Here is a 24,414-nt window from a genome sequence, read left to right as displayed (position 1 = left end):
CTAACTAAAAGTAATTTTAATGAAAAGTGATCTTATAAATAAAACCTGGCTGTAATAGGCAAATATTAAACTAGACACGTGGGCGGAAGTAACGACGTCATCAAAACAGTGAGATTGGAGGGGGAGCACAGCCCGTCAGTGGATGTGACACGATTACAAATACATAGATAACAACCAGCACGCAGGAGGAAATAATGATCCGGTTCCAGCGGCGTGTTTAGACTGTTAGATTGCACTGGTCAGCACACTTTTGGCGTACATTTCAACCCTCCGGAGTCCTCGGGAGCGGTCAGTAACACCACCGCCGCCATGGTAAAACAATCGGACCGAGCCCCGCTGTTGGACTGGGAGGAGATTCCGCCGCCCGATCCGAAACAAGGGGCCCCGCCGCCGCCGTCTTCAGCGCCGCGGAAAGACGACACGCCGCCGCAGAAAAGTTCGCAGCCAAATGGTCTTCGCACACCGACGGTCAACGCATTTGGTTCAGGGTGGGGTACCAGCACTAACGCCACCTGCAGCCAGCCGACGAGGAGCCTAACAGCTGTTGTCGCCAGAGGGGATGGAAGTTCAGGCCGCCCGCAGACGGTGGTTGTTGGGCAGCATTTCGTTCCAGATCCGAACGTTCGGTTCTTCGCGGTGAAGGATCAGTGGGAGGAAAAAGACCAGATCGTAGCCGTGTTTGTGGTGACGTTTGACACAAGATCGGGTAGGCAAACGGGCGGGAGTGAATGTCCTTATTAATAATTCCTACCGATTATAAACTACACTCTTATTAGAGGGTTTATGCACATATCAGCCCAGACAAGTTGTGGCCCGTTCATTGATAATGCACAGTGACAAAAAATTATCCTGTTGGTATGTGTTGCAATACCTAAGTATTCCTGCAGATCTAAAAGATAGAAACATATCAGATACCAAAATGAGGATGTGTTTGGTGTATGAAAGTGGTCTGTTGAGAAATCCAGCAGGCGAGTCATTGATTCCTTACTGTCACTCTCTGTCTGTGACTCATGTCTGCGATGTACAATTTTACAAGAGAAGTTTGACAGGTTGAAACTCTACATGGGGAAATCCTTTCATGATTAAATGTGCCTAAACCATGCAGGGAACATGGTAGAGTGGTGCCTGCCTCATGACATCAACCTGGATGGAGTCGAGTTCAAGTCCATGGCCAGTGGTTCCCATCGGATCACCAATGATTTCATGTGGGTACACCCCCCCCCATCCCCACCCCCCACCATTCAGGTCAAATGCACTATGTTGAAATTGTGCTGGCTAATCTGTGTGACCGTTCCGCATCTCTGCTTTGCCCCTTTTGGTAGTTATTTCCGAAAAGGCTGCTACTTCGGGCTGGCCTGTTTCGCCAACATGCCTGTCGAGAGTGAGCTGGAACGAGGAGCGAGGATGAAATCGGTGGGAATCCTGTGTCCCTCCTACACTCTGCTTTACCGTTACATGCATTTCCTGGAGAACCAAGTCAGGTTAGACACACTGTGTATCGCGTGTGTACCCATCGCCTGTGTGCCATCATATTTATATTCTGTTTATCTTCTGACACAACCTTCCCTCCAATGTGCCCACCTCCTGTCACTGCTCCTTTGTTCCGATATTGTCTCATCCATTAAACATGAACAAAGAGACCCAGTTACAGCTATTCTCATACACACAAGGTTTTTGTGTTGAGGCCTTGACAGCCTCTCTTAATTCTGCCCCTCTCATTCAGTCCTCTCATTGAAAACACATCTCCATATCTCCTTTTTGAACATGCATGTATTCTTAACACAGTCGAGGTCGGCTAATCTTTCTGGCGAATTAAACTGTGTCTGAATTCAGAATGGACTGACTGGCAGATGTGTGCGTGTTGAGGTTGTTGGTTTTACATTCTACAGTCATGGGCGATTGGTTTGGAAACAGAAATATGTCAAACACGAACTGACATTACTCGTAATTGATACGCGATTGTGTACCGTTGCTGTCACCCCATGATACACTCTGTGTGCAATTTAGGAACAAGAAATGCCGATGAATAATGATGAAGTGAATAATTTCAGATTTGTGGTTCTGCATTTACAATTTTCAGTAATCTGATATACTTGTTCGTTTGATAGGCACCAGTTACAGTGTCCAGGCCAGTATTCTCCCCTGGAGGCTTTCTACGAGGACAAAAGGGCAGTGCTTCCCCCTGCAGGAAATGGGCCTTCTTGCCTAACCTGGAGTGTCACCAATATCAACCGCTGTATGCATGCCGAAATGAAGGTCTGCAACCAGCAGGATGCATATTAATCCTCGATAAAGGCATATGCACCCAGTCTGATTTTTTTTTCCGCTTAACTTCCTGTAGATAACCCACCCAGCTGGCTGCATGTCCCAGTTCATTCAGTTTTTCGGGGAGCAGATCATGGTCCTTTGGAAGTTTGTGTTGCTCAGGAAGCGTCTGTTAATTTTCTCCCCTCCACCTGTTGGTGTGGTCTGCTACAGGGGTGAGATGCACAAAAAAACATTCACACATTGAGTGCAGAGTGATTGTTTGTTTTAACACGTGTGTGTTTTTCCAATGTTTTTTCACCCTCTCTCAGTGTATTGCTGTTGCTGCCTGGCCAACGTCTCTTTGCCAGGAATAGGTGTCTCTGTGCCGGAACTGCGGCCTTTTTTCTACATCAACGTAGCCGACATAGCTGCTTTGCAAACAGAGATGTCTTATGTAGCCTGTGAGTTTTTGATAAAGCCTTTTCTTTTTCACAGTTTCAACAGAGTGTAATAATTGTTAAATTGTGGGTTTAGCTAATATTCATTTTTTTTACAGGATCATGTTAATAATAATAATTTTTGAATGATTCATGAGATATTTGACCAATCAGCAAGAGTAACACTAGACTATCTTTTTCGATTGAATTCTGCACATTTATTACCTTATTTTCCATACTTTTTTCTTTTTTTGAAGCATGTGTTCATAAGCTCCCCATATATGTGCTCTTTTTCACCTTGGATTAAGGCACCACAGAGAAAATTTTTGAGGAGAAGAAGGACTTATATGACGTCTATATTGATAACCAGAATGTGAAAACGCACAGGAGCCATTTGCAGTCACTGCTTCGGCTCAATGCATCAGATAAAGAGAAATACAGGAAGCTGAGTGAACAGAGGTGAATGATAAACACAGAACGATTGGATTCATATTTGCATTCAACAGTGGTATTTTTTAGTGATAATGCTATATATGCACTTTGTTTCCCCAGGCAAATGTTACTATATTCTCAGGAGGTGGGTGAAGACTGCACATCAAATGAAGAAGATCTTTTCATTCTGTGAGTCTGACAGACATGCTGGTGCTTTCTACTTGAGTCATAAACACAAGCAGTACTAGTCTTCTATAGGTATGAGTATTGTAAATTCATGCCGCTGTCTCTAATTCTATTTAGATTTTTCATGGAACTCAACAACCGCATCTTCCAGACTCTTTCTGAGGTTGCGGGGAGCATTGATCCTACTCTCACCGCTGATCACGTTAGGGCCATGGGGCTGGATCCCCAGGGCGATCGTTCCTTCCTGGTCGATCTGCTGGAGGTGTACGGTTTTGACATCACACTGGTCATAGACAACCCATGCTGCCCTTGAGTGAGTCCCCTCTTGATTTGGGGAATTCAAAACTGTATTTTCACTGGATATTTGTGCCTTCTGGCCCCCAACCCACTCCACACATAAGAACGCACACACTAAGCACTGGAGACACTGCCCCTCCCCTGGGACATCCAACTCTTTCCTGCTATCCTGTGTGTGCCACCTCTAACCCGTAGACATCATCGGACATTGGTGTGGACACCATGCACACATTTTGCTCCAGAGGAGGCAGATTAACAATGGCAGTGGCACTGAGCAGCTGTCTACTCTTTCAATTATTCACTTCAGAAATCATATTCCAGCTTATGTCATATTTGTTTGTAAGTTCTTGTTTGACTTTGGTCATGAGGCCCTGACTGAAGCACTGGATAAATATATGAATTTCCTGACACGTTGATAAGTCATCGTTTTCCTCCTCTGCACCTTTTGCAATGAAGACTGATCTCTCGTAATGTTGCCTCCCACTTTTGAGATGGAAATAATTTGTCCCTTCAAATACACTTCAACTTTAGTTTTGAAACAGTTATACAATGTGCTGTTCTAATTTGGATGGGACTTTGGTATACAAACTCTTCATTTGCCTTTAAAAAAAACAAACAAACAAAAAAAGCAATAGAAGTCAATGTGTGTAGGTTGGTCTTCACTTGTCTGCTGAATGTGACCTGTTGGTTGAAATATTTGCATTATTTGTCATGAATGTGATGATTCCTTATTGACTCTGACTCGGTGAAAAAGAAGGGATTTGTTTGAAAACGGCTCCTTTTACCTTGTGTGACTGTGTGGCTGTTTTGAAGGCTTTTTGTCATGTGATACACACTCAGCTGAGCTTTATGAGTATACAGTGCATATGCATGCCCCACCTTGTTCACCAGTTTTGACCATCCTCTGCTGTATGTTTTGCATTTATCTTCTTTACCTTTATGTCCTGGAATGAACAGGCAGGTTATAATTGAGCTGACAGTTTTTAGCTGTACTGTGCTTGATCATCAGCTGTATGTCTTCTGTGAAGCTGTCATGCTTTAAAAAAAAAAGGATCCTTGCGTAGTTTACTTAATGCTCAGCTTCAAAAACCCCACCAACCCTCTCTCCGTGTCTGGGACAAAGAGCTCTTTGTTGTCATGGTGAGGACTGAGCAGCCTTTAACTCCTCTGCACTGTCTTTTTTTCTTCCTCTTTTCAATGTGTACACATGGAGAGTATCCAATTCTAGAAATTGACCAACTGTGCTTATTTAAATTGCCCAAGCTGATTGGTTTAGCTCTTTCATCATGTTGCCAATCATTGATAATTTGTTCCACGTTGGAATAGCTTTTTTTTGGAATAGTTTCTGCTCATGCTTCCCATAAGCCAGTGATCCACATATCCTGTTTTCATCAGTGTACCACAGGATCATTCTTTCTGGGAATAGTAGATTCCCCTGGACTGTTTAGTCTTTACTAAACCAGTATATATTCTGGCTTGGTTAAAGCATTTTTAAAAAGTGCCCCACGGACTGCATTTCTAATCGAGGGGCACTTTAGCTTTGTTGTTTTAAAAGAGGCCTTATGGAAATGCAACTTTCTTAAACGTATTGCAGCAACGTGACTCATTTACAGATATGAGTCAGCAGCCTGTGATGAAAGATTTAAGTTCACTGTTGTCTTCACTTCTAAATCACCTTACTGTCTCCAGCAAACCTGCTGACTTGGATGTATTTTGTTGTCAGCCCACATATACACTTGCCTATGACGGCATTTGCTTTACAGGTATTAAATGTAAACGGGAATGTGCACTACACACACTACTGTATGAAATGCCTTGTTTGTGGAGCCATTCACAGATGTGTACCAGCACTAAGGAAAGAGTCAGTTGTACAGCTTATACTACTGAATGTCAGATGACAGCAAATGTATTGCACATATCCAAGTTAACTTCTTGATTGTGATGTAAATCAAGTATTCACCTTTGCTAATGTGAAATACTGAATTGTCCACAGGATAGCATGAGCCACTGTTAAAATACACTGTACAGCTGCCACTATAAAACAATAAATCCTTGATACAGTTTGTCTTATCTTCATACTCTCTAACTGCAGAGCAATTCTTTCTCTTTCTACGCTTTTCTTGCCTCCACAAATTGGATCAGTGCTTATACTTCTGAGAAAACTTAGCAGAATGTTTCACAATATTATTTAAAAACTGTGTTGTACTATGGCAAAAGTAGGATTGTCTATTCATCAGCTGACACATAATTGCAAAATCACTTAGAATTGTGTGGTGCATAGAACACGTTGTAGGTAATGCTGTCAAACATTCAAACATGCAATTTTAAAAAACAGAATCCACAATAAACTGTACTTATATACACTTATAATCAACAAATCAACCAGCATGAAACTGAGCGCCCTGCTCTGCCTTCCTGTGGTAGAATGATAGAAAGCCTGCAATGCAGCTACTGGCATAATCCGGCAGGCAGGCTGGCTACCACCATCTGTTAGATAAGACCCAGTCTCACTGGGGAGTGTGCCAAACTCCTCATCCAGGATTCTGGATCATTTGCAACTTAGCCTAAAGGCTTCTACATCCCCGCATGACTAAGTGAAGCTTTCTCCATCCCGCACCTGCTACTGAAAATGGACAAAAAGTCAGTGTTGTTGACTCAGTAGGATTTTATTTGTGGAGTTAAAATGTGATTAAAATAACAAACCTCTGTGTAAACATAAAGTCCATTTGTAATACAACTTGAATGTTGATGTCTGGCTTGCACAATTGGAACCTTGGTCCTTTCACATCCAACAACATGGAAGTCTCCAAAACCAATTTTAATAGGTAGGTAATGTTTACATGTAGTACACAGACAGGCAGAACTCCAGGATCATTTGAAGCCAATGCTGATTCCACCTGGTTCTCTACATCTCTTGATTTAAGTTGTTTCTGTACTATTGTCATTTTTAATGTCCTTTTCACCCTGCGTGAGTGAGAGGAACTGTGCCCTGCGCTCCGCGCTGATGAAGAACCGTAGTTTCCTTGGCAACAGTCTTACTTCCACTGGCATGGCCTCGTACTCTTCGTTGTCAATGTTGTAGAAGCCACCGGCCCCCTGTGGGAATTACCAGAACAAATTGTTCAGAACAAAACTTGTATTCCGTACATTAATCTGCATGATTATATAATATTAAAAAGATCTTATATTTTCCGGATTTCTAACCTCTGGTAGCTGCAACCTGCAAGCACTGGCTTCCAGTATTGTAGAGTTTTTAGAGAATATAATGGGGTCTTTTGTTTTTGCATTCCTACAATGAACAAAAAACATTAGTTTACCTAAATATAGTCATACATTTCAATATAATACAGCTTAAGCTCAGCCTTGTTGCCTGCAGTACATTTTAAAAGAAACTACAAACCCGACAGTAATGAAATCGGCAACAGAGAAGTTGTCAGGTTCTGCGTGGATCACCAGGGAATCATTTATGCGCTGAAGTTTGAAAAATTTATAAAATGTCAGTGTTTCAGTTTTTATAAGCACAGCCACATGATTATAAATATATATATATTTTTTTAGACTTGCCCTCTCTACTGGGTTATTATTATGTGTTTGAACCAGCAATTCTAATGTTGATAACTTCTCCTCCTTCCACTGCTCTGGCTCTTCCAATTTTGGAGGCTCTGAAAGAAACAATGAAACCCAAAAGTCAAAATATATTACGACTGGATTTTCAGTATCAATAAATGCTACCTTCAATTGGAGGGTTCCAGTAGTTTTTTAGTCTGCGTGCAATACGATAGAGCAAGCTTGGTCTGGGAGGTTTCTCAAATGGCTGATCAGGAGGTCTTAAGGTGGGAGCCAAGTGGGATATGGAAATATCCCTGACCAAAGGCCATTCCTGAAGGAGGGAAACATGTGGAGCGGGAGCAGCATGGATTTCTCTTTTAATTTCAGAATTTGCTTTATTCTTAGAAACCAAAAAAATGACAGTGATGTTTGAATGTATTCCTACTCGTAGAGTACTAAACCAGTGGGCTGCATACGTCTTCAGGGGTCCAAGGTACCAATACCTATAGACAGACATGGTTAAGTTTTTTTTCCCATGGTAGATGTACCAAATTACCATCAATACAATCTTACTTGCTGATTTTTGAAGCTGCATCTCTAAATGCACCCCACTGTAGTCCCATCAGAGCAAATACTGGTTGGTCTTTCTCCCCCTGGAAGCACAAGCATGTGTATCTAAATAAGGAATGACCATACAAAAAGGAAATCCTGTAATTCTCCCTGTTATGTAGAAAGAATTTGATAAGCATATCAGATATGTATCATAATAAGAAAAAGCATCTCACTTTGATTTGCAGCACATCCAGTGGTACAGTTACTCCCCTCAGGATAGACAGTGTTGCTGATGTGATGTCTCTGACAGAGTTGATAATATTTGCTTTGAGGTATATTCATTACATGTTTTATCTTCAGCTTTGGTAATGACAACAAATCATGCAAAATAAACAGGAGTAGAAACTTACTTGACCTTGTTGTCATTGAGGAGGTGAAGGCTGGGACTCAGAGAATTGGTTGAGCCCAGAGGAATGAAACCAATCGGTATGCCACTCATTTTTTCCTAAAAACATAACAATCATCAGTGAAATGCTAAGGTGAAGTTGTCCACTCTGTGTTCTGCTGTTAATCAAGCAGTGATGACTCTGGTACCTACTTGATCTGGCCTCCGCAATAAACCAGTGATGACTTCCTGCATGGTGCCATCACCTCCAGCCACGATCAACATGTCCGTATGCTCCAGGAGTTCCATTAGTTTCTTTGCCTGACCTTCATAATCTGTCTGTAAAAAATGCAAATTATTATTGTTATCAACAATACTAACAATATTGCACAAGACGTATGTGTAGCAATGCATACCTTTACTAAGGTAATCTCCACACCAGCGAGATGCAGAATAGGAGCAGCATTCTTTTCAAACAGGTTGTTGGCTTTCCTATACAAAGTGACATGAATATTGAGGAATAAAATAACAAAATACTGTCCAAAAAAACCATCATTAGCTTCTTACCCATTGCAAGCTGCAGGGTTCAAGATCACAGTGGCTTTCCTCAGTTGCTCCTGTGGAGCCATGAGTTGACGTCCAAAATCCTATTGAAAATTAAATCAACTTAAAGGTCAATTTTGTGTAAAGAAAAATGGCTCGTCAAATGCTTTTCATGTGCAAAATAAAATCGTGTCTTACCCTAGCTAATAGACATGCTTCTCTGCGAAGAATGTTGTCACTGTTTAGATACACATTATTAAATGAAAGACACAGAAATATTGCTTGTATTTTGTCCAACATAAATGTGAGTATTAGCGGTGCTCACCAGTGTTTACCATACAGCCAGTGACCCCCATATGACAGAACACACACTGCGAATGCGGACTTCTTCCAATGGTTCCGTAATGTCCGGAACACTTTCACAACCCGAGCCATAATGTCGATTAATATACTGTCTGCCAACCCTTTACTGAAATGTGGCAATACGTTACAAAATTCAAAATTGTCTCATTTCCATGCTAGCGGTCATACATACACAACTCTGAACAACTTGGTGTAACGTCAAAAAAGCACCGGTAGCAACAGGGCGGAACTTTAAAAACGGATTATTAATGTGTTTCAGCACAAGCACAAGTGTTACAGAACATGTTTTTATATGTGGTAAAAACAGATGTGAATTTTTTGGTTAATTAAATCTTACATACTCAAGGATTAAGTTTTTTTTGTTTGTTTTTTACTGAGCAAATGTTTTAAAATTAACTACACGTCTGAGGACCTCGCCTGAGAAATACCGACAAAATATTTACATTATCGTATATTTTAACATATCGGTTACTCAATTCGTGTCGAAATTTTTCGAACAAAATTTTGTTTGGCAAATGTAGTTTTAACAAAATTTACAGACTATACAACTCTTTTAAAATTTCAAACCGGCAACGCATTAGCAGTCTTCTCCAGAAGTCGAGTTTTCCGAGCGCATCATGGCGGCGCAGATGGCGGTAAATTCAGGTATTATATTAACACAGTACTTACTACTTGTTGGAATTCGTTGAATTTGAGTAGTCGGGATTATACTCCTTTGTCCCATAAATTCATGTACGTATTTGCTCTCCAGCGTCAGTTGGGTTACGTGCTATAAGCAACGAGCACATGGTGATGGATCATTCAGTTTCAGGCTGCGATGGCTAGGCTACGTTAGCCTAGCCTGCATGTAAACATGAATCTAGTTATGATAGTCTAAATTCTGTCAGAATACTAAATTAGTAATTTGGGGAAGAGATAAATACGCCTACTGGTATTTCTTAATTCACTTGAGTTGAGAATCAACGAAGTGCTTTCTATTCCTACCTGAAATATTCTATTTAGGTTGCGTTTTGTTGCACCGCGATAAATGCGCACATTGAAGTGTTTCGTTTTTGGGTTTGTGAAGAACTTGCTAAAGTTTGTATACATAATTAATATCTTACAATCTATGGACTATAGTTCGAAACTGAAGGCAGAATGTGTAAAAAACACAGCACTGGGGAAAATGCTTTTTTTTAAAAAAACAAAAAAAACAAAATAAAGATCAAGTATGGTCATAGAGTTTGGGAAAGGAGACTTTTGGAATTCTAATGTGTGGGATGATGCAAATCTTGTATTCTTATGCAGGAGCCAGTTTGTGGGGGCCGTTGAAGGAGCTGTGGGAGACGGTGGATGGGGCTGTGATGAAGAGACAGGCAGAAAGTGTTCATCTTCTAGACTTACAGCTAAAGAAAAACAAAGCACAGTTTCTTTCACTGTTTAGGAATCCGGTAAGCTGACACAATTGGACTAACAGGTAGTTAAACAATGCATAGGGTGTCATTGTGTTGTCTCCATGTATTTCCAGCCAAAGAGTGCAGAGCAACGGGAAATGGTGCGTAAAGCCAGCACAGAAGGCATTGCCATTCAAGGTCAGCAGGGATCTCGACTTCTTCCAGAGCAGCTTTTGAAAGAGGCCTTCATTCTCAGTGACTTGTTTGATACTGGAGAGCTAGCAGCTTTGGAACTTTTGTTAGCAGGTAAATTATTCTTAAAAAGGTATATGATTTGTAAGAATTTTAGTAAATTTGTGTTGGGTAAGGTTGCAATTTATAGCATGTAGTATTCATAAAATAGTAATTATAGCTAGTCATATTTAATATCATAATGTGAAAACATATTTTATGTATGAATAGGGGAGCAGCAGCAGCCCCATTTTCCAGGACTAACACGGGGGCTAGTAGCTGTGCTTCTCTACTGGGATGGAAAGCTCTGTGTTGCTAACTCCCTGCGTTCACTTATGCAGTCACGCCATGGAAAAACATTTACCCTGGATCTGAGGTAACAGTGCCACCTCTGCTACAAATACTGGACTGTACCTTCACCTATTTTGTCTGTAAATTTGTTACCTTTTGGATTTGGAGAAAATTATAGACAAAAACAAAACAATTCCAGTTGTTGTGGTACCAGTATTTTGTGCTGCAGTATGTGAGTTGTTATTGTGAAGTCTGTTAATTAAAAAAAAAAAAGCCTTTGTTTTTGATGTCTTTTAAAAATTCATTTTTAGTGAGGAGCTGGTTGCTTTGACGACACGTTTTACTGATGAACTGATGAACCAAGGTCTGACAAAACGCATCCTAATTTTAGTCTCAGAGATAAATGTAACACGTGAGTTTGAACGACTGCAGAAGGAACGTGGCCTGGGCAATGAAAAACACAGGAAAGAGGTGGGAACACATTTTTTTACCCTCATTTTAATTTGTGTCTGTACTGTGTACTGAAGCCTGTACTGTGATTGAGACATAAAAATGGTGTAGTAGAAGTTGATGACAAGTGCACATGATGTATAGTTCAATCTTTTGTGTACAGGTTTCTGATCTCATTAAAGAATCCCGACAAGCTCTGGCAGACAGTCTGTTTTCATGGACCTGCCAATCGCCTTTGACAAAAGATGACACCCTTTCTCTTATTGGACACTTGGAAACAGTGACAGCTCAAGCTGATGGCTCATTGGACAGTGTGAATCTGGCTCTTGTAATGGCACTGCTTTATTGCTTGGATGTCAGTTTCATAGAGCAGGGAACAGAGGATAGAGAAGGTGAAAATATGTTGCCAATATAAAACTGAATTGCTGCTGTGCCAAGTAGTTTGGTTAAGAGTTGTGTCCTTTTTATGTTATTTTGTTGAAGATCTTCTCCAAGTCCTACCTTTGCTGACAGAAAAGCAGTATGTGTCTGCAGTACACAGTCGTCTGATGGACAGTCAGTCATGGAAGCTTCCAGGGCTGCAGGCTACATGCCGACTGGCTTGGGCTTTGTCTCTGAGGGTTCTTTCTCAGCTACCACAGGGATGCGGTAAATAATTGGAAATGTTAAATACACTTGTTTTTGAAGAAAATGTATTCTTTGGTGATAAATATTGTCCAAAAATTCTTCAGCCCTGGTTGAGTTCACTGAAGCAGATGAGGCTTTGGCTGACCAGGCCATTCTTGGAGATGTTTTCCTGTTTATAAAAGAGGGCATCTTGGGATGTGATGGCTTTGGCTTGGAAGAGTTTTATATCCGTCGCCTCCATTCACTCATCACAGACTTCCTAGCACTGATGCCCATGAAGGTGAGGGATAATGTCAAACTACAGTATTAAACTTCTCAATTTATATGGGAATCCTATCTTCTTGTTCTATGTTATTATTAAACTAATATATTTTGCTGTCATTGTTAGGTGAAACAGCTTCGTAACCGTGCCGATGAGGATGCCCGCCTGGTACACATGTCATTACAGATGGACAGTGAGCTTCCAGCATCAATGCGCAAGGACTTAGACCACCTTATGATCCTTGTCAGTTATATTTATTTACATTCATATTAACATCAGTTTGCCTTAATTTTTCAATATGTGATTACTGTTTTGTATTTGCAGATAGGAGAGTTTTACAGTAAGGACACATTTGGGTTGGAGTTGGGTCTGGAGTTCTGGTGTCCTACAGAGTCTCTCCAACACACTTCCCTGCAAGGTTCCTACCTGGGAATGGCACTTCAAAGGCCTCCACATAAACAGGTAAGAAATATAGCATGTCTACCATGGTGGTCTTGAAATTCTGAATAAGATCAATGAAAATTTAGAAAACATTTAGGCTGCATTTACGTGTTGAATGTAATTTTCAGTTGGTGTCTTTAATACAGGTGGTCTTGTCCAAGTTTGTGCGTCAGATGGGAGATCTTCTGCCCTCCACCCTCTATATCTCCTACCTCCGTATGCTAAAAGGCCTTGCTAATGGTCCTCAGTGTGCCCACTACTGCTTTAGTCTACTTAAAACCAATGGAACAACACACAGTAAGAAAATATTGTGCTCATTTTTAGAGTTACTGCGTTAAAATGTTCAGTATTTCATTTGTTTATTTTGATTAGAGATTCATAGTTAACTTTTTAAATAGAAAATTGTCATTTTCTGAGTTGTCTAAGTAGCATTTGATAGAGCATTTCTGTTAGACTTTCATGGCCTATGGATTAAATGCTGTGATGCCTTTGTTTTTAGGTGACAACATCCAGGGAGTTTCAGGGAGCCCAGTGTCTTGGGAACATTTTTTTCACTCCCTAATACTCTACCATGAGAGCCTGCGGAGAGACATTCCAAATCCTGATGCAACACAGTACCGCCACCCACCTCTCAGGGGAATCACTCACCGAGAACAAGAAGGACTTACTTCATTTTTGCAGTTGCTTACAACTATTGTTACATGGGTACGGTCAGACATTGACCAATAATGTGTTTAGTTACATTAAAGTATAAACTTGCTTGTTCAAATTACTGCTTGATATATTTACCATGAAATTTTTGGTTAGCTAAAAATATTGCTCTTCAGCCATTAACGGTTTTGGTGTCTTGTGTGTCAAAATTTTAGAGTGAGAATGCCCGACTGGCACTGTGTGAGCATCCCCAGTGGACCCCAATTGTTGGGATGTTGGGGCTACTTCAGTGTAGTGTTCCTCCAATCCTTAAGGCAGAGATCCTGCATTGCCTAGCAGCCTTTGGGAAATCACCAGAGATTGCTGCATCACTGTGGCAGTCATTAGAGTACACCCAGGTTTGTGTTTGTGACGAAAAGTAATATATGAAAAGAACTACGAAAAATGCACAATGTGATATCTTTATAATCATTGAATGGAGTTTGTTAATTGTTGTCCCTGTGGTCTAAGAAACAAAAATGCACTCAAAATACAATGTAACCAATTTTGAATGTGTACAACTTGGATATACAAAATGTATCTTGTCTGCCTTCTAATAACTAAGCTAAATAATAAGCATTTTAGTCAAAATTAAGTTAAAAAATTGTCATATTTACAATTTGTTTTTTTTTATGCTACAGAATTTGATATTTTAAGCTGTCTTAATACTTTGCAATTGCTATTTTATGGCAGATCCTTCAGACGGTGCGAGCGCCAGGACAGAGGCAGGCAGCTGGAATTGAGGTAAATATCTAACATAATATTTACCTTTGTGTATTTTTTTTTATTAATGTGAGAAAACAATAATATAATGGATAAGCCAGCATAGATACTCTTTTTTTTTTCTTTTTTTTTCCTTCAAGGTGGAACTTAATGAGATTGAGTCAAGCTGTGAGGAGTATCCCCTGACTCGAGCCTTCAGTCACCTGATCAGTTCATTGGTTGAGTGCAGCCTACCTGTTAATCTAGGGGCTGGATTACGTGTACCAGGTTTTCAGCCCTACTTGGATTTTTTGCGGGATTCTGTATTCCTTCCTTTTCCAACCAGAGCATATCGCCGCCTTGCTGAGAAGGTAAAGGGGAAACAAATTTCTGCATGCATGAATAGGTACCCCTGAACTGCATGTACATCAACTGTTTTTGGTTTGGTTCAGTGGGAGGTTGCTGATGCTGTTCTGGAAGTGTTCCACAAGCTGCTGCGGGACTATGAGCCACAGCCATCTGACTTTGTCCAGGAAATGGTTGAACTACAGGGCGAGCAGATGCCAGCGCACAAGCCCCCTGGTCACAGCATTATGTTTCACCTGCTCAATGATTCACCAATGCTGGCGCTCTGTCTTAGTTTGCTGGTGGAGGGTGTTCGCCAGCTAGACACGTATTCCCCATTCCCTGGTGAGACAACACTGCTCTCAGTCTAAAATAGGGAGTGCATGTTTTTCTGACCCCAGTGTGATACTTTATAGGTAAGCAGCATTTGGAGATGGCCGTGCTGCACTGTCTGCGCCTTCTGGATCTGGCCCTGCAGAAGGAGGTGATCTTTATGGACCTCCTCCGGGAAAGCCAGGATTCAATGTTGGTGTCTCCATTGGAACAACTTCTTCAGGGGGTCAGTCCCCAAACTAAAAGGGCTGATCATATTGTTAATATTGCCAGGTAAGAGTGTGCAGTGTTCAAATTTGGTATTGGCCTTTTTATTTTCAGGTCCTTTTCTCAAACTTGTATTCATTGTATTGTTTTGATTTGTTCAGAAGAAAGACTTTAGAGTGATCTGTGTCTTTTGTAGGTATCTGTACCACAGCAATTCTAACCCCGAAGCTGCCTATGAGGCTGCCAAAATATTGCGTCATATTGCCAACTACCCCAACATTCAACATCGGTTGGTGGGAGATTTCACACATGATCAGGTATACAAATCTTTACCTTTATTAAAACTGACCTGTGGGGAGCATTGTTGGATCAATTATAATGATAACTTATGTAAGTGTACCATTAATCTCTAGTTCACATGTGTCAAACTCAGTCCTCGAGGGCCACGATCCTGCCGGGTTTTCTGTCCTACCAGGCTGAAAATGCATTCAGTGGGATAGAAAACCCGGCAGGATCGTGGCCCTCGAGGACTGAGTTTGACATGCCTGCAAGTCTAGTTTATCAGTATGCATATAATAAAGAACCATTTTTGTCTCTGTCCCTCAGGCTGTAAGTCAAAAACTGATGGCAGGTTTTGTGGAGTGTTTAGAGAGTGAAGAGGCAGAAGAAGGAGCAGAGAAAGTAGCTGGTGAGGGTCAATATTCTGTGACATTGATATTCGTGCAGATTCAAAGCTGCAACAGCTCCCCCTCTCTGCCAACAATGCAAAACTAAAAAAAATGGTATCTCTTTAAATGACCAGAGTTGACAGATTCCGGCCCACAAAAGGTTGCTAGAGTCCGACATGAAACCCAGATCCACATCCTGAATCTGCTCATTACTTCCCTTGAACTCAAGATGCCCAACTTGGCACTGTATCTTTTGGGCTATGAAGTAAAGAAACCTGTGTCATCCACCACCCTTCAGGATCCAGGTCAGAATACAGCTTGGCTCTATGGAACATGTAATATAACAAATGCTTGGTACTGGATTTTATTTTCTGACTGTTGAGTGTGAAACAGGTGTATTGGGATGTCCACGAAGCTGCCTGCATGCCATTTTGAGTCTGCTACAAAGAGGCACTGAGATAAGATCAGGACCTGTACTTGCCCAACAGGCACCTCACCTGGCTGAGCTCTGCTACCAGGTAAAATCCAACCAATGTCCTGGAGCTGTTATTGTTAAATTATTTTTATTAGCTAATTTTCATTTAGGAAATGGAAAATTAGTACTGAAATAAATTTATTTTACCATTGAAAATGTGTATAGACACAGCATTATTTCATTTGTTGACAGTTTGCCCAATTGGTTCCATTTATTTTTATTAACCTGGCTGCACTGTAATGTGCTACATTCCCTTCAGACATTAAAAAATTCAGAAATGTCTATAAAATCTACAAAAAAGTATGTATTATAGTAGTGTGACATATCCAGGTTAATATAAATAAATCTATATTTTTAAAAAGTCATTGCTTGTGTCTCTCAGGTGATCTACCAGCTGTGTGCCAATCCAGATACATCTGGACCCACCATGCGCTATTTGAGGACCAGCCAAGATTTTCTGTACTCTCACCTGCAGCATTTACCCTTTATCATACCTAGTGAGTATTGCAGCAGCTGAAAATATCAAACCCTGAATAAAATTTGGTTTATTACATTTATACTGCATTGAAACAGTGGTTAGCACAGTTACTCATAGAAGGGGAAACCACTGATGCTCACCCTCCTTTTATTTCAATCTCTGCTCTCAGGTAATCAAATTGCTGCCCTGTCCCAGATGTCCTGGCTCATTAAAACAGCTGCCATTGAGCTGAGAGTGACGTCACTAAACCGCCAGCGTTCACACACACAGCGCCTCATTAGCCTTCTGTTGGATGATCAGCCACACACTCGACATACTGGTATATAGTTTTTTAACTGACCTGAATGATTAAAACATACCAAAATGCCATCTCATACATTAAAAATGGCAACTTTTTTTCTGCTCTCAGTCCAGTTGAAAAAACTTGTTAATTGTTTTGTTTAAGCTCATGGGGAATCAGGCATAGAGGATGAAACAAGATCAGTCAGTGGTTTTCTGCATTTTGATACAGTTTCTAAAGGTTTGTGTCACATTTAAAATCATTTGTCCTAAATGGATATGTTGTATTCTATCTGCCATCTTTGGCTGCGCGATCAGCAGCCAAAGTAATATATCTCCTTTTTCATCTCTTTCAGTACGCAGGAAGTTGCTGAGTGTGCTGGACACCATTGAATTTAGTCAGGACATTCCTGAACTGCTGCAGCTAGATTTCTTTGAGCGCACACAGATAGAACAGGTGATTTCCAACTGCGAGCACATCAACGAGCAAGGACACACCGTGTGTAACGTTAAGGTCAGTTCCAAGTCTCACCTATTGTGTTGGGGTTTTTTTGTGTTTGAATAATTGCTGATGTGTCATGTTTTTATTTTTTTTATTTTTATTTTAAACTCAAAGTTGTTGCATAGAGTGCTGGTTGCTGAGGTTAATGCACTGCAAGGAATGGCAGCCATTGGGCAAAGGCCACTGTTAATGGAGGTAAGGAAGATGTGCACTACAGCATATGAATTGCAGCTTCGAAAATGTTGTTTTTCAATTTCAATTAATCCCAAAATGGTCACCTGGGGGATGCTTCCAGGAGGTAAACACAATCCTTCAGCATGTTGTGGAACGCAATCGTGTTCGGAGAAGTTTAAGTGCGAAACGCAATGCGCTGCGCTCCTGGAGGAACCTGGTGGAGACGCTGCTGACTGCCTGTCCTGCTGATCTCATACCTGCTGATGAGAGGCAGCTCATCATCAGAGATCTGCTGTTAGACCTCCACGATAAGGTTAGTGATGGCATCTGTTATATTTATGCTATTTGTATCCGAGTCAATCGTCAGAAAAGAGTACATACCTTTGATTTATAGAGAAAAATTAATTGAAGGAAATTTCTGGTTAGTTTCTCTAAAACCAGTTTCAAAGACCTTGATATTTATTGTATTCATTATCTAGGTGTTATCTGAGGATGCTGCAGGAGAACTGATGCCCATTGTTGCTGGGGCCGTCTTCACTCTGACAGCCCACCTCAGCCAGTCGGTTTTGTCTGAGCAGCAGCAGGGATTGGGAGTAGAAACGTCTGGATTTGCCTCTATCACGAACTCCGCCCTTCACCTGATTCTTCGCAAGCTTCTGGACTTCATCCTTTGTACTGGTGAGTGGTGACTTTGAGTCCACCTTTAGTTATACATATATTTTTGTGGTAAACTCTAGTCAACCTTCCTATTATTCATAGCATAAACTTGTGTTCTTCTTCATTAGGGGGTGGAGACCAACGTCTACGTTCTCATTTGTATGGTTCTCTACTATATTACCTTCAAATTGCCCAGAAACCTGAAGAACCAGAGACACTACAAACAGGTGCTGCACAGGCGTGAATGATTTGCAAAAGCTTGCAAAAAGTTTTCTACCCACAAAATAGGATTGTCATCAAAGAATGTTTCCCTCTTCATCCCCCACCAGGGAAGGCACTGTGGGAGCGTCTTACAGCCCCTGAAGATGGTTTCTCAAAACTGCAAAGAGAAAACATTTCTATCATTGAGAGCTACGGCAAGGCTCTGATGGACGTGGTGTGTCGAGACGCTTGTGACGGGCATGAAATAAGCAGGGTAAGAGGCACTGACCAGCTGACAGATTTGAAAATTAAGAATTTTCAGGAAAGTCAATGATTCAGGTCATACCTGATGATAAATATTTGTTTGCAGTGACAGGATTTTATTTATTTTTTATTGTTTTCTCTGTCTATCAGATGTTGGCTCTGGCAGTTTTGGACCGCATTCTGTCCATAGACCGTCAAAATCAGTGGCTAGTCTACATCTGCAACAGTGGCTACCTGCGGTCACTCGTGGAGAGCCTGAGACAGGATGATGCTGCCCTGCAGAACCTGCTCATGCCTCAGCCTCCACTCTTGAAACCACTCTACATCTATGAGAGCAAGATGGTAAACACTGTAAAAGCTGCTTGTTGTTGCTAGGCTGAGTTTTCGAACATGTCTGTGTTTTCAGGCTCTGCTAACTCGTGTAGCAAAAACTGGTCAGGGAGCTGTGGAGCTGCTGCGCTGTGGCCTGGTTGGACAACTGATTGACTTTCAGGTGTTTGACATGCTTCCTGACAGTGATGCACACAGGTATGGAGATCAACGTAAAGGAAAGATATGGAAGAACTTATTATTATAGCATTCTAATATTGATACAGTGTATGTTTATTTTTAGTTGTTTTATACTTCTACTATTTCACATTTCAACAAATGTAGTGGTATTTTTGGTAAACACTTTTAACATATTGGTATAATGTGAACTGTTTTTGTACAGATTGTTGAGGGACCCATCAGGCTTCATTCCGAGCCCCATTGCCCGCTACAGGCAGATTCTGCTACCAACTCTGAGGCTCTTTCAGGTCATTCTGACGTCTACTACCATGAACCACCAACAGGGGGCAGCACAGGTAACTGCACAAAAAAGAAAAAAAAAGAAAGTAATATAGAATTTTTCTGGGTCGGGTGGGAGTATTTTCATTGTACTTGGGAAAAATCGTATATCATTAGTGAGATGAATGAATTATTAAATAGGTGATTCATTCTCATCTTGGAAAAAACACCCTACAAATGTCACACATTTAATCTTGACATGCTTTCGTGTGCTGCAGGTTCTCCAATGGCTGATAGTCCATGCAGACACGATTCAGTCATTGCTGCGCTGTCGGGAGCTGAGTTTGGGAGGTTTAAAGGAGCTCTCTTTGCTCACTGGAATCATCAGTAAGACTGCTTTGCCAGGTACACAAATAAACAAGTTAATTCTTAATTATTTTTCATTTATACATATTGTAAATACAACATTTTCATGTTTGGATTTTTAATGGACATATGCTGTTTTGTATGGACCACTTGGTGTTTCAGGTGTTCTTGAAATGAGTGGAGAGATCAATAGTTCTGCTTGCATGGAGTTCCAGGGTCACATACACAGATTCCAGGTTTGCTAGCCACAGTTGTACCTGTATTTATTTAAATGTATTATACAGGTGTCCGTTTTAGCATGTGTGATACTATTTGCTTATCTGAGCATGTGTATTCAGCTGCTGCTGCACATTTCTTTTTTCTTTTTTAAAGCGCCTTTGTTTGTCATTGCTTGGACGATTGGCTGGAAGTGACAGGGACAGGTTGTGGAAGCAGGCAGAGATGGCAGCACCTGAAGATTCCCCAGATGGGCGAGAAGAAATGGAGGTGGCTCTGCAACAGGTAATGCAACAACAGGAGTAATGTTGCTGTATTAATCTAAGCATGTATTTCTGGTCTTATAAAATGCCAATGTGAAGTAGCATCCTTTATAATCTGGTGTCAGTTACCCTACAGATGCTTTTCTCTACCAGGTGTGTGCTAACCTAATGGAGTACTGCCAAACACTCCTGCTGCAGAGCTCAAACCAGGCACAGTTCAGCATCTGCCTCTTCAGCCCTTCGGCAAGCGAGCCAGCTGGCAGGGATGGAGGACGTGCAGGTCAGTCTGATTGTATCCATACTGTAGATGAAGGGGAAAAAAATATTCTCGTTGCTATATAATGAACAAAAGGGAGAAACTCAGGATTTGATCATTTGACTTTCTTCAGTAATTACTATTATGGCAATTAACTGCGTCTCATTGTTTTGATGAATATTTTTTAGAGCTGTCATCTACTCTGCCTACAATGGCGTACTCCTCGGTCCCCGCTCTCGGTCTGGTCCTGTACCTTCTGAAAAACAGCACTTCAGATTTCTTCCGTTTCCACCAAAGTCACAGACAAAGTCTGAGCAAGCTGGAGAGCCTGGATCAGCTGCCACCTGAGGAACTCAAAGAGGTAACCACGGCGACCAACTCACCTTTCTTCACGCTGTTTGCTCTGTTTCGCACACTAGGCAAAACCTTATTAAGAAGCATCAACAGGTAGAGATTTTCAATAATTTGTGTTGCGTACTTAAAAGCAATATGTCCCTGGATCTAAAGTTGGATATCTCCTTTGTAGTTGTGCCAAGGTCTGGTGTCAGGCCCAGGAGGAGTGGAGAAAATCTCTTCTGTCCAGAGGAGCCTGCTAGCCAAGAGACGACTGGTTCAGCTGATCAACAACAGAGCCAAGCTGCTGGCTCTGTCCTCCTGTATCCTTTGGCAACATCAAACACCATGTGTAAATTTTAGACTGTCCCATTAGTGGAGTGAGTAAAATGAAAAAGAATTGTGTTGAGATGTTGTACTTTATCTGAAGTGCTGTGAAATGCCTTGATCCATATTGTTCTCAGATGTTATTGAAACCTGCTTGTTTGTGTTGTGGCGCCATTTGGAGTACTACCTGTTGCACTATGCTCCCTCTGATCCCAAAGACCCTTTGCTGTCTGGAAATAGTTTATACAGATCTCGCCTCACAGATGGTAAAAACATTTTTTTTGCATATGTGTATTTAATCCTGGTCCTTTTTTAAAACAACTCTTTATTTTTTTAAGACTCCTTCAGTGGATTGCAGACCAGTGGAGGGCGTGGCCTTGGTCTGTCCCGAGTAAACCAGCAAGATTTGGACCTGGTAGGAAAAGGAATGATCCAGTGTTGATGGCTATGTTAAAGTTGTTTTATTCCTGTCATGTTTGTCTGATGGCTCTCCTCTTTGTGTGAGTGCAGTTAAAGAGTGAGGTGGCTGCCAGTTTTGGAGAAGCTCTGCAGAGGAAGCTGCTGGAGGTGGAAGGACTGTACAGTCAAGCCCGCTCTCGATACACCTTCATCCAGGCCCTTGTTCGCAGGATCAGAGGACTGCTCAGACAGCTAAAAAATTGAAGCAGAAACATTTTCACAAGGACTGGAAAAGATATGAATACTTTAAACTGAATGAAAGGTGCTGCCAAGAGGAAAAAAAAACAAGAAATTAGTCTACCAGACACTTGACGCTTTATGATGGTTTCTTTCTCCTTCTGAGAATTGGGGCAAGTGGTGCGTTCTTTGACCAGTTCCTTATTATATTAAAAGATGCCATGCACCAGTGGTTTCTCAGAGAAGTGGGGAAAGTAACTCCACAGGCTGAATTTTTTACTTATTTGATATTCTTTCCTTATCACTGAATAAACAATCTCTGAATTTGTTCAAATTTTGCTTTGCACAGACAAGCACAAGTACAGCCTAACAATCTTCCTGAACTACACGATGATAAAGTGAAATTATTATACTATATTAGAAATGTTCTTACCAAGACTTGGACTGAAGAGACTCATCAGAGAGCGCAGTAGCCGAGAGCTCAATTAACCTCAGTTTGGGAAAGTGCAGACAAATCTGACACCAGAGAAATTGGAAAACAAGAGAATGCATATACTGATTTCAGAGTTTTCCTCTCTTACTGTGATGGTTTGATGTGCTCAGATCATGAGGGATGGGTGGGATGAACCATCACTTTGACAGCAAAGTCAAAGTTGTGGGTAAGCATACAGTCTCATCTCAATAGTTTCAAAAAATAGATTTCACAGAAAAAGATCAAAGCAACCTTGACCTCAAACCAGCCTGATCAACCACGTTGAGTCTGCCTTTATTTATTTTACAGGTACATTTTTATAAGATTGTAAGTATGAATTCTCAAACTTGCTGTAGATGACAGGACTTAAAACACCTATATACATTCAGCTTTTTTGACAGAAACAGTTTGTGCTCTATTTTTTTTGTTTGTTGAGTCTTGAAAGAACTGAACCATCACAGAGTTAGTGGGGAAAAAACAACTGTCTCAAAAAAAATTCATATATTACATCTACCTACGTGCGCTTTTGAGCCGACAGTGAGACAACATTGTGCTTCTTTTAAACAGATCATGCTTGTCACACTTCATAAATTACTTTAAATAATAAAATTAATTACAGCATTAAAAACACATTTACATATCTTTCACCAGCTTTTCTGTGTCCCTGACAGTGTGCAATTTTTAAAAGTGACACTTGAGCACAGACATGGTCCCAAAGGTATTACAAATTTATTAACAATTATTAGTTAGCAGACCTGCCAACATTTATTACTCTTTATTTTCTGGATAGCACATGGGTTCATTCCTATTTTTATGTGTTTTGTAATCCTAATAAAAACAAATTTCAACAAAATAAAGGCCCAGTGTAGCAGGAATTGTAAAGTCTGTTTCCCCAAAAGAACATTCTAGTTTATTTCTAAAATTAAACTCGAGTAATAATCGCCTGACAGGATATGCAAATATGTGCAGCTCGATAAACGTACAATATGACTGATTAATACGAATGATGAAAACAAATGTTAATTTAAAACCTGGCGTGTGTTCCTGCTGCAACTTTCCATATTCGGATCAGCTTGTTTTTGTTAGAAGCTCATGGTATGAATCAGGCATGTTGGAGCATGTTGAAAAGTGCAATTAAGATGGCCAATATAAAGACTGAAATTGTTTTTCTTCAAATTTCTGTTGACAGAACAATTAATTCCTACCAGATCAAGTGTGTTGCGCAATACTGATTTGTGATTACTGATGCACAATTATTCAGGCTTCTTTAATGATTTGTCTCAACTTGTTCCCTTCAAACAGGGATCCGTCATGCCTGAGATGACAGATTCTATCCATGGTGCCAACCTCTGGGACCAGTTTGTGTTTCTTCAGTCATCCTTCTAGTGTGGACTGGTCTGCCTGCATGCATCCAGAAAGTTGATGTGTCGAAGAAACATCATAGTAATTTCTTTTTTTTTGAGCAAATAAAAAGAGAAGACACTTAATCACTGTCTCTGTTTCTGATTCCTGTGCATGGGATATGAGACCACTTGAGTTCTGTGATTTGAAGTGAACAGCACCAGCAGGTAGAGTTATAATTGTCCTCTTTGCTTTAATTCTTGTCCCGTTCTGAGCAAATATCTGCAGTCCTCCTCTGGCCTCAGGAGCTGACTCGAGGACTCTAATGGAGACAGTCTGCAGTCTGACCCCTCTGCTCAAGTGATGATTGGACCAGGATGGGAATATACTTCTCCAATGCAGCTTTAGTGGAGGTTAAAAGGCAAACAAAGGCAACTTTTTATCCAGCACTGGTTTTCTTTTTTGTCAAAGATCCAAGTTTAAAGACAGCGTAGAGCGTTACACATAGTGTCCTTTTTAAATGAGTTTCATGTGCTGTCAGTAGAAGTTTCCTGCGTGGTGTTGTTGTCCAAACTACTGCCGTTGGTCTGAGGGGATTCTGGCTCTTCTCCCGTCACCGCCACTCGGATCACCTTCAGCCAGCGTTGCTTAATCTCCTCGCTATCAGCAGCAAAGTTGTGGATGGACTTTGACTGAGAGAGGCGGAAGCTGGCCGTGGGGTCCGCTGGCCGGACGCTGTCATCCACAGAGTAGCCCAAGAGAGGAATAGTGCACTGAGCCTTCACATCCTAAAGG

The 24,414-nt window shown here is 41.0% G+C and overlaps 4 protein-coding genes across 20 annotated transcripts in view; 2 read left to right on the top strand and 2 right to left on the bottom strand.

The window, feature by feature from the left end:
• Nucleotides 1–112: 112 nt before the first annotated feature.
• On the top strand, nt 113–5,662 carry dennd11 (DENN domain containing 11). Its single transcript, XM_057052592.1, has 9 exons — nt 113–706; nt 1,106–1,205; nt 1,323–1,481; nt 2,109–2,256; nt 2,342–2,480; nt 2,577–2,708; nt 2,993–3,143; nt 3,237–3,305; nt 3,420–5,662. The coding sequence occupies exons 1-9, from the start codon at nt 310–312 to the stop codon at nt 3,613–3,615; spliced, it is 1,491 nt and encodes a 496-aa protein (XP_056908572.1). The 5' UTR covers nt 113–309; the 3' UTR covers nt 3,616–5,662.
• A 584-nt stretch (nt 5,663–6,246) lies between these two features.
• agk (acylglycerol kinase) lies at nt 6,247–9,221 on the bottom strand. 3 transcript variants are annotated; one of them, XM_057052594.1, is made up of 14 exons: nt 8,954–9,216; nt 8,827–8,866; nt 8,653–8,732; nt 8,502–8,577; nt 8,299–8,424; nt 8,111–8,205; nt 7,934–8,003; nt 7,722–7,801; nt 7,594–7,651; nt 7,332–7,479; nt 7,164–7,261; nt 7,000–7,070; nt 6,804–6,888; nt 6,247–6,695 (listed from the first exon to the last, which is right to left on the bottom strand). In XM_057052594.1, the coding sequence occupies exons 1-14, from the start codon at nt 9,061–9,063 to the stop codon at nt 6,519–6,521; spliced, it is 1,314 nt and encodes a 437-aa protein (XP_056908574.1). In that variant the 5' UTR covers nt 9,064–9,216; the 3' UTR covers nt 6,247–6,518. The 3 variants fall into 3 exon arrangements, with proteins under 3 accessions (XP_056908574.1, XP_056908573.1, XP_056908575.1); XM_057052593.1 differs by having other exon boundaries at nt 7,000–7,261; nt 8,954–9,221; XM_057052595.1 differs by having other exon boundaries at nt 7,000–7,261; nt 8,827–8,848; nt 8,954–9,221.
• A 372-nt stretch (nt 9,222–9,593) lies between these two features.
• On the top strand, nt 9,594–22,140 carry nup205 (nucleoporin 205). The gene is made up of 42 exons (XM_057052568.1): nt 9,594–9,636; nt 10,279–10,421; nt 10,499–10,670; nt 10,827–10,971; nt 11,198–11,357; nt 11,500–11,728; nt 11,820–11,984; nt 12,068–12,243; nt 12,352–12,468; nt 12,550–12,687; nt 12,813–12,963; nt 13,166–13,371; nt 13,533–13,715; nt 14,050–14,100; nt 14,220–14,429; nt 14,511–14,748; nt 14,820–15,009; nt 15,140–15,260; nt 15,550–15,631; nt 15,746–15,916; nt 16,005–16,129; nt 16,469–16,583; nt 16,734–16,883; nt 17,010–17,084; nt 17,200–17,357; nt 17,460–17,540; nt 17,641–17,832; nt 17,999–18,197; nt 18,305–18,403; nt 18,506–18,651; nt 18,792–18,983; nt 19,048–19,169; nt 19,354–19,486; nt 19,688–19,814; nt 19,938–20,011; nt 20,148–20,276; nt 20,408–20,534; nt 20,699–20,871; nt 21,037–21,166; nt 21,308–21,436; nt 21,509–21,585; nt 21,681–22,140. Exons 1-42 carry the CDS (start codon nt 9,609–9,611, stop codon nt 21,831–21,833), a joined length of 5,982 nt encoding a protein of 1,993 aa, XP_056908548.1. The 5' UTR covers nt 9,594–9,608; the 3' UTR covers nt 21,834–22,140.
• A 391-nt stretch (nt 22,141–22,531) lies between these two features.
• The window catches only part of fgd4a (FYVE, RhoGEF and PH domain containing 4a), a 35,024-nt gene continuing 33,141 nt past the window's right edge, over nt 22,532–24,414 (bottom strand). For all 15 annotated transcript variants that reach the window (XM_057052574.1, XM_057052572.1, XM_057052578.1 and 12 more), the window contains one exon: nt 22,532–24,407. In XM_057052574.1, coding sequence (XP_056908554.1) covers nt 24,147–24,407 — 261 coding nt within the window. In that variant the 3' untranslated portion in view covers nt 22,532–24,146. The remainder of the gene's footprint in view (nt 24,408–24,414) is intronic.

The sequence above is a fragment of the Takifugu flavidus genome, chromosome 13 (genome assembly GCF_003711565.1).
Source record: "Takifugu flavidus isolate HTHZ2018 chromosome 13, ASM371156v2, whole genome shotgun sequence".
In the NCBI taxonomy this organism is placed as follows: domain Eukaryota; kingdom Metazoa; phylum Chordata; class Actinopteri; order Tetraodontiformes; family Tetraodontidae; genus Takifugu; species Takifugu flavidus.
Note: the sequence above shows the minus strand (reverse complement) of the source record. Positions and strands in the feature narration are given on the sequence as shown.